The sequence below is a fragment of the Garra rufa genome, chromosome 12 (genome assembly GCF_049309525.1).
Source record: "Garra rufa chromosome 12, GarRuf1.0, whole genome shotgun sequence".
NCBI classification, from domain to species: domain Eukaryota; kingdom Metazoa; phylum Chordata; class Actinopteri; order Cypriniformes; family Cyprinidae; genus Garra; species Garra rufa.
This window is the reverse complement of record NC_133372.1, coordinates 46,213,684-46,230,053: the sequence shown is the minus strand read 5'-3', so window position 1 is coordinate 46,230,053 and position 16,370 is coordinate 46,213,684. Positions and strand designations below refer to the sequence as shown.

At 39.6% G+C, this 16,370-nt stretch overlaps 1 protein-coding gene across 2 annotated transcripts in view; it reads right to left on the bottom strand.

The window, feature by feature from the left end:
• The window catches only part of arhgap9 (Rho GTPase activating protein 9), a 65,965-nt gene that overhangs the window by 35,100 nt on the left and 14,495 nt on the right, over positions 1-16,370 (bottom strand). For both annotated transcript variants that reach the window (XM_073851938.1, XM_073851939.1), the window contains exons 2-4: positions 14,179-14,670; positions 11,994-12,325; positions 484-714 (exon numbers count right to left, since the gene is read on the bottom strand). In XM_073851938.1, the coding sequence (XP_073708039.1) occupies positions 484-714; positions 11,994-12,325; positions 14,179-14,569 (954 nt within the window). In that variant the 5' untranslated portion in view covers positions 14,570-14,670. The remainder of the gene's footprint in view (positions 1-483; positions 715-11,993; positions 12,326-14,178; positions 14,671-16,370) is intronic.

Here is a 16,370-nt window from a genome sequence, read left to right as displayed (position 1 = left end):
ACCGAAGCAGGTGACTGTCTTTATGAATCATGAAAAAACAACACTAACTAACTTGAATCATTCAAACAGCTGCTTCATTCAGAAATGAAGCAATTGATCGTCTTTATAAGCGAGTCACTGAATCACTGACTCACTTGATTCACTCAAACAGCTGATTCATTTAGAAACTAAGTTAGTGACTATGAATGAATCACTGAATCATTGACTCACTTGAAGCGTTCAAACAGCTGCTTCATTCAGAATGAAGCAATCGACAGTCTTATGAGTGAGTCACTGAATCATTGGCTCGTTCAGAAAAATAAACATAAGAGGGTCATTTATTTTTTTGCCCTCATATCTTTAATTTTCGGCTCATATAACTATTCTTATAGACTATAAATGAGTGTTTCAGTGTTCGATGACGGACGAGTCTGGACTGACACATGATTGATCGTCTCTGATTGGTCCAAAGCCATTGGTTCTGTAATCTGATTGGTCGCTCACCTTATTTTGACTGCTGTTGCTATCGCGGGCTCTGCGCGGAGGTTTCCATGAGCGTTCCCCTGTAACGGCGTTGACGTAGTAACAGCGTCCGGAGCCGGGGTCGCAGTACTGCTCCCACAGCTGCAGCGTCTGTAGGGGTCGTTGACCCGGCAGCGGCTTGGGAGGCTCCGCCCACTGCCGCTTCCCCTGCTCTGACAGAGAACTCTGGGAAATGTAGGCGGACGATGAGATCTGAGGAGAGAAACATTAGAGAGATTAGACAGAAACATGATACATATTTAACATATGTGAATGCAACACATAGCATTACAGCATTTTTATATTTTAGTGTTTAATATTTTCAAACTTTTATTTTTGAATTGGATTTTTTTTTTTTTTTCGGTTTCCATTTTTAATTTGAGCAATTTTGTGCTTTTGCCATTTTTATTTAAAATTTCTATAGTTTTACTTTATTTCAGTTTAAGTTTGTAATTATAATATTAGTATAGTGTTTAAATTATTTTAATTTCTATTTTTTAAATTTTTTCATTTTATTTATATATATATATATATTTTTTTTTTTCTTCTTATTATAGTATTAGTTTTAGTAATTTTACTTTCATTTTATATTTTATTTTAGTTGTTTTTACAATTACAATTTTTTTAACAGTTCTAGTTTCAGTTTTCTTTTTTTTCAGTTTTCCATGTGGTTTTAAATGAACAAAAAATATTTTTAAAAATATTAGTTTGTTTCCTTATTTCAGTTTCAGCTTTAGTAATTTAAGTACTTCCACTTTATATTTTATTTTATTTCATTTTTTTTTTAATGACCAAAAATGATCTTCAATAGTTTTAGTTTCGGTTTTCTTATTGCAGTTTTAGTTTTAGTATTTCAATATATTTTCCCTTTTCTAATATCTATTTTATTTATTTTTTTCATTTGTCTTTTATATTTCAGCTTTATTATCAAAAATGATTTTGAATAGTTTTATTTTTTCTTATTTCAGTTTAAATTTTTTAGTACATTTTAGTTCATTTTTCATCTACACTATAAAAAATGCTTTTCTTCTTTAGATTTTTTTTTCTTGTTGCCAGCCAAAATATTTAAATATATTAAATTTAGAAGGATTTTCTAGACAAGTAAAAAAAAATTCTTGTTTTCAGAAAAAAACAAGTCAAAATTAAGTGAGTTTTTGTTTAAAAACAGCAAAATAATCTGCCAATGGGGTAAGAAAAATAATCTTGTTTTCTGTTTCTTGATTTAATTTTTGAGATATTTTGGCTTGAAACAAGACAAAAAATCCAAGTAAGAAAAGCATTTTTTCCAGTGTAATATTATATTTTATTTCAGCTTCAATTATTGACAAACAATTTTCAATAGTTTTAGTTTTACTGAACAATAACAACACTGTTTCAAACACATTTCAGAGCACAAGAAAGCATGAAATCAATCTCAGAGAGTGAGAGTTGAACCTTAACGCTGATGTAATTTTGCTTTCAAAACATTGTTCTGTTTCAGCAACACTCACTGAGCCAATCACGGCATTTAAACCTGTTTAAAAAGCAATTACAGCATTTCTTCTTGCTTCACGCAACCATGATTTCTGATGCAATCCCTTTAGTGTGTGTCTAATTTGTGTATGTGGGACTAATTAGAACGTATGCAAGATTATCCAGGTTTAAAGGTGGACAGGGGTGAACTTAAGAGTGCATTTTGGGACGAAAAGCGAGCGTGGTGTGTCAGTGCGGTTTCAGACGCACATGCACTAAGTAAGAAAACAGCTTGAAGCCACAACTGTCAAGAGGAAGTGGCCTAAAACACTGACAGACACGACAATATGAACAGTACAGAGAGAGGGAAGGAGGAAAAACCATTAGAAGGCAGCGAACAATAAAACAGCCGAACGTAAAAGGTTTTCTGATGTCATTTCATGCACTTTGCAGTGCACTTAAAAGCTTTGACTGATGGATTAGGGTGCGTTTACGTGCTGTAAATCTCAGAGGAGATGCTGCGTATACGGACGGATGTTTTCTGAGGTGAGAACGCTGTAGATCTGGATTATATAACTCATCTTTGTGATGCCATATGGCACACAGCGTCATGCCACAGACAAACAGCAGGTGTCTCTCTCTCTGATATCAGCCACGTTTGACTCCTGGTCACAATATATTCAGGACTATTACAGACGAACACCTTTAGTGCAGAATAAAACGGGCTGTTGAAAGCAAGTCAGTCCTTTGAAGCTCGAATGTTGATGTTGTTTTGCAGGGGAAACGGTTAAATGAAGCCTTCAACTTTTTCCACTGAGCTGCGTGTGAGCGTTTGAGAGCGTCACACCCTGGAAACACAAGCAGACGGTGACTTTATCACTCTAAAATGCAAAATTAAACACTGAGAATCAACAAACTAGTGCATGAAACATGACGAGATTTAACCCTGTAAAGACTGATATATATACTACCACTCGATAGACTTGAAATGTTTTTTAAAAAGTATTTTCTGCTCACCAAGGCTGCATTTATTTGATCAAAAATACAGAAAAAAAACAGTAAAATTGCTAAATGTTATTACAACATACAATAATGCTTTTTATTTTAATATACTTTACAATGTAATTTATTTCTGTGATGCAAAGCTGAATTTTTTTATCAGCTGTTACTCCAGTCTTAAGTGTCACATTGATCCTTCAGAAATCATTTTATATAACTTTTTTGGAAATTGTGATTCTTTTTTTCAGGATTCTTTGATGAATAAAACGTTAGAACAGCATTTATTCAAAATATAAATCTATGCTATCAGAACGAATCAAAATTAACTGACCCTAAACTTTCAAAACAGTAGTGTATATTGTTAGAAAACCTTTGTATTTGAAACAAATGCTGTTCTTTTTAAGCTTTTATTGATCAAAGAATCCTGAAAAAGTATCACAGGTTCCAAAAACATATTTGGCAGCACAACGTTTTCTAGCACTGATAATAAATTGGCATATTAAACTCATTTAATTTTAATTTATATTAATATAGAAGAACATAGTTTTACATTGTAATAATATTTCACAATATTATTTCTGTATTTCTGATCAAATGAACACAGCCTTGATGAGCATAATAAACTTCTTTTAAAAAACATAATCTTACTGATCCCAAACTTTTAAGGCAGTGTAGGAAATAATTTATTTTTAAATGCAAAAAAATTGAGCTATGATTCTTTTATGGCTCATATAGTCTGATATAAGGCTATAATGTATATAGTGATATAAAAGCTTTGTTGGTAGGCTATAATGTCTACTAGAATGTTAATGTTCAGTGTTAAAGGTAAATATTTTTAAATTGTTGTTTTCTAATTTAATTCATTTATTTCAATTTCTATTTTTTTTTTCAGTTACTAAAAACTCTTAATAGTTTTAGTTTTTCCTTATTACAGTGTTAGTTTAAAAGTTTATTTTACTTAAATTCTCTGTTATTTCAGGTTTTTTTACATTTACAATTATTTTCAACAGTTCTATTTTCAGTTTTCTTTTTTCAGTTTTAACTTATTTTCAGTTTTCTAATTTGTAAGTTTTCCAATATTATTTTTAATATTAGTTTGTTTCCTTATTTCAGCTTCAGCTTTAGTAATTTAAGTACTTCCACTTTATATTTTATTTTATTTCATTTTTTAATGACCAAAAATGATCCTCAATAGTTTTAGTTTCGTTTTTCTTATTGCAGTTTTAGTATTTCAACTTATTTTCCCTTTTCTAATTTCCATTTTCTTGTTTTTTTTTTGTTTGTTTTTTTTGTCTTTTTTGTCTTTTATATTTCAGCTTTATTTCAAAAAATGATTTTGAATAGTTTTTCTTATTTCAGTTTTAGTTCTAGTCATTTTAGTTCATGTACACTGCATGCTTCTCTTACTTAGATTTTTTTGTCTTGATTCCAGCCAAAATATAAAAAAAATTCTTAAATCAAGAAAGATATTCTAGACAAGTAAAAAATCTTTTCTGGTTTTCAGAAGTGTTAAGTAAATTTTTTTTTTTTTTTTTTTTTTTTTTTTTTTTGAAAAGCAAGACAAAACTGTAAAAAGCACATTTTGTCTATTTAATTTATGCAATGGTAAAACAAAAATTGGCAAAATATATGGGCGGAAAAACATGAAAAAACGTGTTCGGTAATCAGCCTTTGGCCCAGTGTGTAATTTTGTTCAGCTTTGGCCAAGAATTTTCATTTCGGTGCATCCCTAAAATAAATAAAAAAAAAATAAATAAAAAAAAAATATCTCAGTTGTTAATTATTGGTTGTTTGTTCAGGCCACTGAATAAAAAAAAAAAAAAAAAAAAGGTATTTGCAATTTTTTTTTATCTAGCATGTTTGACTTTGTTCTTTGAGTTGTATTATATATATATACTTGCAATTCTAACTTTGCAACATGCATTTGTGACTTTCCAAATGGGCTTCCATAGTTTCTCCTAGTTAGCAATGAGAGAAAATAAAGACTATTGCTGCTTCTTCAATCTTTCTCTTGAAGAAAAGTCCCTAGTAATCTCAGATGTGTCTCCTCTAGAGTTGGAAAAGAGATCTTAATGATGTCTCAAACTGAATCTGAGCTGCTCTACATTTATTCTACAGCTCCAGACTGTCACTGGATGACATGAATGAGTCATTCAGAGGAATGTTGGGAGATAAACCTGATACTAAACTGAAACAAGGTTCCTGAGCTATAAAGAGAGAGGTTTGGGTGACGTGTTCTCTGTGGTGTGTGTAAGTGTTGCTCGATTGGCCTCTTTAGCTCAGGCGGGATGTAGGGCGGATGGGCCGGTCCGGCACTGGCTGGCATTGCTCTGTGTGTGTGTGTGTGTGTGTGTGTGTGTGTGTGTGTGTGTGTGTGTGTGTGTGTGTGTGTGTGTTGTGTTGTGTAACGGCTCCTCTGTGCTTGATCGACTAGAAAAAGTATTTTCTGGCACTCCACGGTCACAGCTTTCAGCAGGGATTATATTTAAGGATCTATTGTATTTTAAGAGATGCTTAAATGTTCAAACTCCAGAACAAGTGTGAGACTCACACTTCTGTGAAATATGAAAGTGTGTGTTTGTTTTGTGTGAATATTGCCAAAAGGTAAATGAGTAAACATAATTCAAGTACGTTTTACAAGAAAATACAATTTCAGTCTTTTTGCTATAAAATTGAACATTCAATTCAATGTTATTTGCCATTTCTCTGTACTCATTTGTAAAATTCACTAGCAATTTCTGAGTGAATATTGTTTCTACAACAAATTATTTAAGTGTAGGATTTTTAAATTATTTGTAATAAACATTAGTTATTTCTAAGTAAAAATTGTTTATATGTCACGACCACACACAAAGGGAGAAGGTGAGTATCTTTCAAGGTATTTATTAACAAACGTGCACAGTACAACACACGTGCAATCGGGTGAAATAAGGTCTCTGTGGTCAAATCTTCAAACAAACACAACAGGTGAGTTCAAGTTCATAAGGATCATAGCGTTAGCAATAGTCACTTCCCTTTAACACGATTAACGTGTATCACAGGAGAACATCAGAGCAATCCACGAGGAGCACAGGAGAACATCGGAAGAATCCACGAGGAGCACAGGAGAGACAACAGGAGGGAGAGAAGATCCACAGAGAAGCATCCATGCAACTTCGATACCAGCCGATGAGTGAGTGGCAGAGGTAGGTATATAAAGGGTGTGGTGATTGCTGGTGCAGGTGACGGTGATTAGTATTCTGGTGATGGTTCACGGGTGTGCTGTGGTGGTGATTGGCTGGTTGGTGGAGGATCGTGGTGATTGGGGCTGAGGGAACGTGCAGAGGGTGTGACATCACCCCCTCCTCCACGGGTGACTCCTGGCACCCAAGAACGGCGACGGGGACGACCACGACCTCTGGGAGCTGGGCGTTCGGGATGTTGGCGGTGGAATTCCTCGAGGAGAGTCGGGTCCAGGATGTCGTCACGGGGTATCCACGATCTCTCCTCGGGTCCGAACCCCTCCCAGTCCACTAGGTACTGGAGCTGGCCGTTCCGCCGCCGGGAGTCTAGGATTTCTTGGACTTGGTAGATGTTATCTCCAAGGATCTCTGGCGGGTCGGGAGGAGGAGGTGACTCCGACTCTGTGGAGGAAGGGAACAGGGGTTCAGTGTGGCGCTTGAGTAGGGAAACGTGAAACGAGGGGGCGATTCTGTAATGTGGAGGTAGGTTTAGACGGTAGGTGACAGGGTTGATCTGTGAGTGCACGGTGAAGGGCCCTATGTAGCGGGGACTCAGCTTCCTACTGGGCAGCCGGAGGCGTATGTCTCGAGTGGACAACCATACCTGGTCCCCGGGGAGGTAAACTGGGTTGGGTAACCTACGGCGGTTGGCATGTTCCGTATGCCTCCGTACTGCCCGCTGGAGATGGACGTGCGCTGAGTCCCACACCCTCTCGCTCTCTCGGAACCAGTGATCTACCGCGGGCACCTCGGAGGACTCTCCAGTCCATGGAAACAGAGCTGGTTGATAACCTAGAATGCATTGGAATGGGGTTAGACCAGTAGAGGTTTGACGGAGGGAATTTTGCGCATACTCAGCCCACGGTAGATACTGGCTCCAGGTGTTTTGATGTTGGGAACAGTACGTCCGAAGGTAGCGGGAGATTTCCTGTATTTTCCGTTCGGTCTGCCCGTTCGTTTGAGGGTGATATCCGGATGACAGGCTGACTGTGGTACCCAGAAGTTGGAAGAAGGCCCGCCAGACCCTGGAAATGAATTGGGGTCCCCGATCGGACACGATGTCTTCTGGGAGTCCGAAGTTCCGGAATACATTGTGGAATAGTGCCTCTGCGGTTTCTAGTGCTGTGGGGAGACCTTTGAGAGGTATTAATTTGCAAGCTTTCGAGAATCGATCGACTACCACTAAAATTGTGGTGTAACCCTGAGAGGGGGGCAGGTCTGTGGCGAAGTCAATGCCCAAGTGTGTCCAGGGTCGGCGGGGAATAGGTAACGGTTGTAATTTACCTTCGGGTAAGCGGCGTGGGGTTGTGTTGACGGCGCAGACCGAACATCCTTGGACGTACCGTTCCACTTCCCTGCTCATGTTGGGCCACCAATATTTCTGCTGGAGGAGCGAGAGGGTTCGCCTGCTGCCAGGATGTCCTGAGCCGGGGGACGTGTGCGTACTATCCAGCAGAAGGGGTCTGAGACGGCTTGGGACATAGACACGACCCGGGGGAAGCTCCGGTGGTGCAGGTTCCTCGAAGGTGGCGGCCCGTATATCTTCATCCAGCTGCCATAGTATGGGTGCGAGAAAGACAGATGGGGGTAGAATTGGATCAGGATCGTCAGAGGTAGGTTCAGGTGAGTGCATACGTGATAGGGCGTCTGCTTTGGTGTTTTTGTGGCCGGGTTGGTAAGTAATGTGGAAATTGAATCGGGCAAAGAATAATGACCAGCGAGCTTGGCGGGCATTTAGTCTCTTGGCGTTCTGAATGTACTGGAGGTTCTTGTGGTCGGTTATTACGGTGAAGGGGAACTGGGCTCCTTCCAACCAGTGCCGCCACTCTTCGAGGGCGAGCTTTATGGCCAGCAGTTCGCGGTCTCCAATTCCATAATTCTGCTCAGCTGGGGTGAGTTTTTTGGAATAGTACGCACACGGATGGAGGGATCGGGGTTCATCAGACCACTGGGACAGCACGGCTCCTACGCCCACGTCCGCCGCATCTACCTCCACCACGAAGGGCCTTGAAGGGTCGGGGTGCTTGAGGATGGGAGCGGTGGTGAACATTAGCTTTAGACGGTCGAAGGCTTGCTGAGCCTCTGGAGTCCACTGTAGTACCCGGCGACCTCCCTTTAAGAGGGAAGTGAGTGGAGCCGATAGGAGGCTATAGTTCTTTATAAAGCGTCGGTAGAAGTTAGCGAAGCCTAAGAAACGCTGAAGCTCCTTCACCGTCCTGGGCTCCGCCCACTTGGCCACTGCGTCCACCTTGCCGGCTTCCATGTGAACTCCCTCCGCAGTGATCACGTATCCGAGAAAGGAGATGGTGGGCTGATGGAATTCACATTTTTCTAATTTTAGATAGAGTTGGTACTCACGGAGGCGTTGGAGAACCTGACGGACGTGGTCTTGATGTTCTTTTAGGTTACGTGAGTAAATGAGGATATCGTCAATGTAGATGATTACGAATCGATGGAGGTAGTCGCGGAAGATTTCGTTCATGAAATTCTGAAATACGGAAGGACTGTTAGCCAGGCCATAGGGCATCACCTGATATTCATAGTGACCGGTGGGGGTGATGAAGGCGGTCTTCCACTCATCTCCTTCTCGGATACGGATCAGGTTGTATGCACTGCGGAGGTCGAGTTTGGTGAAGACACGGGCTTCCCGTAGTTCCTCCAAGGCAGCTGGCACTAGAGGAAGTGGATAGGCGAATTTCACCGTGGCGTCGTTGAGCACCCGGTAGTCAATGCAAGGTCTGAGCCCACCATCCTTCTTGGGGACGAAGAAGAAACTGGATGCTGCTGGGGACGTGGAAGGTCTGATGAACCCCTGTTGGAGAGCCTCCTGGATGTAATTCTCCATGGCTTCCTGCTCAGGACGTGAGAGGGGGTAGATCTTCCCGTGGGGTAGTTTGGCGCCTGGCAGCAGGTCGATACTACAGTCCCAGGGCCGGTGCGGTGGTAGTTGTGTGGCCCGTTCCTTGCTGAAGACATCGGTGAAAGACTGATAGACGGGGGGAATGGCGGTGGCGGATTGAGTGGCAGGGCTCTCTATGGTGGTGGCGTGCAGAGGGATAGGACGGTATGGAGACTCTGTATCTGACGAGGAAGGATGGTAGCCGTGGTCCTCACACGTTGCGCCCCACTCCAGGACCTCTCCTGTGCTCCAATCTATGCGGGGTTGGTGCTTAATGAGCCATGGTCTGCCCAGGATGACATCCACGTTGGCTCGCGGGAGTACTAGGAGGGTCAGATGTTCCCGGTGGTTGTGTTGGGAGACGAGGGTCACTTTTCTGGTCCGGCGAGATATCTTACCATCGCCCAATGGTGAGTTTTGGATTGTGGTAATTTGGTAGGTGACCTCATTTTGAACGGTGGGAATTCGATGTTTAGCAATGAAGTGTGATGAAACAAAATTGCCAGCCGCTCCGGAATCCACGAGCACATAGATGGGGAGAGTGCGAGAGTTTACTATTAGTTCAGCGGTAATATGGGGTAAGAGAGACATGGCCGGAGTAATAGATACGGTACTCACCATTGGACGAGGCGGGCGGACTGGACAGGCACTGATGAAGTGAGAGGCTTCTCCACAATATAGGCATAGACGATTATTAATTCGTCGTTTCCTCTCCGCGGGATCCAGGCGATAGGAGTCAGTAATCATAGGCTCTTCCGCATCTCGTTGGGGTGACGATGTTCGGAGTGGAGGGAAGCTGGGTACAGACTTTGTAGAAGGACACGCTGAGAGATGTTGAGAAATGCCTACTGCCTTCTTAATAAAGGTTTCCAGCGGTACGTCGTCATCGTAAATGACCATATGCTTGCGGATCTGGGGTTTAAGCCCCTTACGGTAGGCTGCTAGGAGAGCGACTTGGTTCCAACCACTGGTGGCCGCTAGAGAGCGGAAGCGCAGGGTGTAATCATGAATATTGGACGTACCTTGATTCAGAGTAATCAGTTCGTCGTGCACGGAAAGGGGAGTGAGAGCAGCTCCAAACACGTCCTTGAAGTGGGCAACGAAAGCATTATAGGAGATTAATGCATCGCTCCGTGAATTCCAGAGTGCATCCGCCCATTGAAGTGCCTGCCCAGTGAGGAGGGAAATCATAAAATATATTTTAGAACTTTCGTTTGGAAACTGGTGTGCGTTGGCTTCGATATAGAGGGAACATTGCAGGAGGAAACCATTGCAACCACCCGGGTCTCCGGAATAGTTCATGGGGCGAGAGAGGGGCGTGTTGGAAATCGTCGTTGGAGCAGCCGGTAGAGATTGACGAAGGACGTTTACCATATCCGAAAAGGAGTCGGGGGTATCTTCTGTGATAGTGGCGCTCGCCTCCATGAGTGACGTGGTGTGTTATTACTTTTGGGCTGGTATCCTGTCACGACCACACACAAAGGGAGAAGGTGAGTATCTTTCAAGGTATTTATTAACAAACGTGCACAGTACAACACACGTGCAATCGGGTGAAATAAGGTCTCTGTGGTCAAATCTTCAAACAAACACAACAGGTGAGTTCAAGTTCATAAGGATCATAGCGTTAGCAATAGTCACTTCCCTTTAACACGATTAACGTGTATCACAGGAGAACATCAGAGCAATCCACGAGGAGCACAGGAGAACATCGGAAGAATCCACGAGGAGCACAGGAGAGACAACAGGAGGGAGAGAAGATCCACAGAGAAGCATCCATGCAACTTCGATACCAGCCGATGAGTGAGTGGCAGAGGTAGGTATATAAAGGGTGTGGTGATTGCTGGTGCAGGTGACGGTGATTAGTATTCTGGTGATGGTTCACGGGTGTGCTGTGGTGGTGATTGGCTGGTTGGTGGAGGATCGTGGTGATTGGGGCTGAGGGAACGTGCAGAGGGTGTGACATTATAATTTTCAATATATATTTATACATTTTATTGATATATTTATCTTATATAAAACAAAATCTTGTATATAATTGAATATTGCTTGTTCCACAGATAGCAGTATTTTAACTTTAAATAAATAAATTGTAAATAATTTATTTTATTAATAATTTAAATATTAACTGTTTTCATAATAAACACATTTGTTGATTTTTAGCAATTTGAATAAATGCATTTTGAAAATATGATTTTATGATTTAAATAACTTTTTAGAATAAAATTTGTTTAAAAGAAACAGTCTGTTTATTGTTTTAACATAATATATATATATGTTTTTATATATTTATATATATTTTTATATATATATATATATATATATATATATATATATATATATATATATATATAAAATTATATATATGTTAAAACATAATAAACAATATATATATATATATATATATATATATATATATATATATATAAAAAATTATATATATGTTAAAACATAATAAACAATATATATATATATATAACTTTTTTTTACTATTTTCACTCCGGAATAGATTTTAGCCATTTTAAAATCAATTATTCTTTACTGATACTTATCCATTTTAATAAATACATTTTGAAAACATATTTTATATTGAAATCATAAAAAAAATTAAAATAAAATAAAAATTCAATAATTACAATAAAACAGAAACATACGAAAAACATTGCATTTTTGAAGTAGAAAAACAGAAATGTTTTTTTTTTCTGGTAAAACATACACCCGCAATTTGTGTTTTATTCACAATTTACTACATGAATTAGAGTGTATGCTGAGAAATGAGTATCTTTTGACCTAAATAAGTCTGTAATTGCTGACTATTGAGCTTAAAGACAGAAGTACACAGTCAAACTATCAGAGAGAAAGGAAAAGGAGCTGATTTGCATGATAATGAGAGATTCTAAGCGTCAGTTATATCCGTGTGTTACCTGTATGTGTCCCTGCGTGTGTCTGCGTGTGGCCGCGTTCACGTCCCATTGGCTGTAGGATTTGGTCGGGCTGCTCAGGCTCGGGTTGGAGCGGTTTGGATCCTGATAAGGGTTCTGGGGCAGGTTGCTGGAGCTTTGGCTGCGGGCGATGGGGACGCCGGGACTCAAAAAGCCACCCGGAACCGAGAGGTGACCCGAGGGCGAGGCGGAGGAACCAGAGAGGGGTAACGTCGGGAAACGTCCTCGTGCTGAGACTCTGCTGGCGTGTTTGTCCATCAAGGCACTGCTGCAGTTCAGATTCTCCATGGAACGACAGAACTGCTTATCAGGCACTGAGAGGAACCATAGACAAAACAGGCAAATTAGACCTTAAAGAGACAGTTCACACCAAAATGAAATCTAATCATCCGTCATGTACTCAGTGTACTTTCTTTTGTACTTTCAGATGCATTTTGGAGTGAGAATGCAAACAGTTTTGACTTATTTAGAACTTATAGAGAAATGAAGTGAATATACTAAATATATGGGTCAAAGACATTAGGATCGTCAAAAGTAATTTTATGTCCATAGAAAGCACATTAAATGTAAGTAAAGTGTCTACCTTTAAGGTTTCAAATAAGTGTTTGGTGAACAGAATGTCAAAATTTGGCTGAAATAATGTTACATTCAGTTTCATTTAGTGTTTATTTAAAAAGCTTGTACATATTAAAATATATAAAAGAATAAGGGAACATATTACTTTTTATTGTGTTTAAAATAGGTAAAAATGTCTTACTGACAAATGGGCAAAACCTGGGATAGTGGCAAATTAAAAAATGTAGAATTACAACTAATTAGCATATAGGGTCAAAGTAATCTGTCTTTTAATATGTCATAAATTGATTTTTGTTGTAAATATGCCAAGATATTACAAGATTGTTACACTGATTGACATTTTAGTGGGTGTCTTCTGTAAGTTAAGTTCTGTAAATTAAGAAAAAAATTTATGATATTTATTTTTTGCTCAGAGAAACAAAAATAAAAATGCAATTAAACTAAAAAACTAATTTTTAATGTTTTTTTTGAAAAACAAGAACAATTTGAAGCAGTATTACACTTATTGTTTTTATGCTTAAACCCTTTTTCGTCTTTGACCCATATATATATATTGATGCAAAATATTTATATATTTTTTATAATTTGTTATATTTTTTAAAATGTATTAATCACTTTTAGATTAACTTTGTGAATGCATACATTTAATATTTATGTTGCCAACGCATAAATAAACATTTTATATACATCTAAATAAATCACAATTCAAAGTGCAATTCTTTTATTCCTCACTGTTGCATTAAATTAATCAAAAGTGAGAGAAAATACATTTATAATGTTACAGCACTGCAATAAATGCTTTTCTTACTTAGATTTTTTTGTCTTGTTTCCAGCCAAAATATCTAAAAATTCTTAAATTGAGAAGGATTTTCTAGATGAGTAAAAATGATTGTCTTGTTTTCAGAAAAGAACAAGTCAAAATTAAGTAGGTTTTTGCTTGAAACATATAAATAAATAATCTTGTTTTCTGTTTGAAGTAAGATTTTTTTTGCTTACCCCATTGGCAGATTATTTTGCTTGTTCTAAGCAAAATCTCACTTTTTTGTTTGTTTATTTACTTGTCTAGAAAATACTTCTTGATTTAGGAACTTGTAGATATTCTGGCTGGAAACGAGACAAAAATTCTAAGTAAGAAAAGCATTTTTTGCAGTGAAAAGACTTCAAATAAATGCTGTTTTCTGATCTTTCTATTCATCTGTAAATAAAGAAAAAAAAATGTTTCAAGGTTTTCACTAAAATATTGAGCAGCACAACTGTTTTCAACATTGATAATATTCAGAAATGTTTCTTGAGCAGCAAATATTAGAATCATTTCTGAAGGATCATGTGACACTGAAGACTGCAGTAATGATGCTGAAAATTCAGCTTTAATCACAGAAATAAATTACGTTTTAACAGATATTCACATGAAAACAGTTCATTTAAATTCTAATAATATTTTTAAATTGTACAGTATTTTTTGATCAAATAAATGCAGCCCTGGTGAGCAAAAGTGACTTCTTTCAAAAACATAAAAAAATCTTATTAACTCCAAACTTTTTAAATGGTAGTGCTTCTATATTTATAAAAGTTAAGAAGCTCTGATATATACCTGAGCCGTGCGTTTGCATGCAGGGTGTGAGTGAACCTCGTGGAATCATCTTGAAGCTCTCACACGCTGATTGGCTGGACGACAGCGCGGGGCGGAACTGGCTGACGGGAAGCTCGATGACATACGTCGCCGGCACATATATGGGTTTGACCTTCGCTCCGACCCCGATCCTCCGCGCCTGCCACCAGTCCGCATTCGTCTTTTTCAGCAGCAGAAAGCGCTCGCCCTCATGTATGGAGACCAGACGGCCGTCGGCGCCGCGGTACGAGTAATCATACTGAGCTTCCAGAATCACAGTACTGCCCAGCCTGGACCCCGACCCGCCTTTACCCGAGCCCGGGCCGCTGGTGGACGGGATGACTGTTCCACGGCGCCAGCTGCCCGACAGCATGGTTCCTCTCAGTGACACGTGGAGGGTGATAGTTGGAAATGGACACCACCGGAGCGAGACGAGAGGACGGACACACAGGGCGACAATAGAAGTGCCATGACCTGAAACAGAAAGGCTGATATTACGGCAGTAATCACAGAAATGTGTCATTCCATCACTTGCTCATCAGTGGATCCTCTGTAGTGAATGGGTGCCGTCAGAATATTCAGCCAAAAATGCAAATCTGCAAATCACCCTCAGGTCATCCAAGATGTAGATGAGTTTGTTTCTTCATCAGATTTGTATAAATGTGTCATTCCATCACTTGCTCACCAATGGATGTGAATGGGTGCCGTCAGAATGAGAGTCCAAACAGCTGATAAAAACATCACAAAGCGGGTTCGTGAATCATTTGATTTTTCGGGACTTCGAATTGTGTTTGCGTATCATTTGATTCATTTTGGGACTTGGAAGTGGGTTCACGAATCATTTGATTCAGTTCGGGAATTCGGAGCGGGTTTGCAAATCATTTGATTCAGTTTGGGACTTCGGAGAGGGTTTTGCGAATCATTTGATTCAGTTCGGGAATTCGGAGCGGGTTTGCAAATCATTTGATTCAGTTCGGGAATTCGGAGTGGGTTTGCAAATCATTTGATTCAGTTCGGGAATTCGGAGCGGGTTTGCAAATCATTTGATTCAGTTTGGGACTTCGGAGAGGGTTTGCGAATCATTTGATTCAGTTTGGGACTTCGGAGAGGGTTTGCAAATCATTTGATTCAGTTTGGGACTTCGGAGAGGGTTTGCGAATCATTTGATTCAGTTTGGGACTTCGGAGAGGGTTTGCGAATCATTTGATTCAGTTTGGGAATTCGGAGAGGGTTTGCAAATCATTTGATTCAGTTTGGGACTTCGGAGCGGGTTTGCAAATCATTTGATTCAGTTTGGGACTTCGGAGCGGGTTTGCGAATCATTTGATTCAGTTTGGGACTTCGGAGCGGGTTTGCAAATCATTTGATTCAGTTTGGGACTTCGGAGCGGGTTTGCAAATCATTTGATTCAGTTTGGGACTTCGGAGAAGGTTTGCGAATCATTTGATTCAGTTTGGGAATTCGGAGAGGGTTTGCAAATCATTTGATTCAGTTTGGGACTTCGGAGAGGGTTTGCAAATCATTTGATTCAGTTCGGGAATTCGGAGTGGGTTTGCAAATCATTTGATTCAGTTTGGGACTTCGGAGAGGGTTTGCGAATCATTTGATTCAGTTCGGGAATTCGGAGAGGGTTTGCAAATCATTTGATTCAGTTCGGGAATTCGGAGTGGGTTTGCAAATCATTTGATTCAGTTTGGGACTTCGGAGAGGGTTTGCGAATCATTTGATTCAGTTCGGGAATTCGGAGCGGGTTTGAAGATCATTTGATTCAATATTTGGAATTTGGAGCGGGTTTGCGAATCATTTGATTCAGTTTGGGACTTTGGAGCGGGTTTGCGAATCATTTGATTCAGTTCGGGAATTCGGAGCGGGTTTGCAGATCATTTGATTCAATTTAGGAATTCGGAGCGGGTTTGCGAATCATTTGATTCAGTTCAGGACTTCGGAGAGGGTTTGCAAATCATTTGATTCAATTCGGGAATTTGGAGCGGGTTTGCGAATCATTTGATTCAATTTGGGAATTCGGAGTGTGTTTATTTCGGAAATTTGAAGTGTGTTTGCGAATCATTAATTCACTTCGGGACTTCGGAGTGTGTTTGCGAATCATTTGATTCAGTTCGGGACTTCGAATCGAGTTCGCAAATCATTTGATTCATTTTGGGATTTTGTAGTGG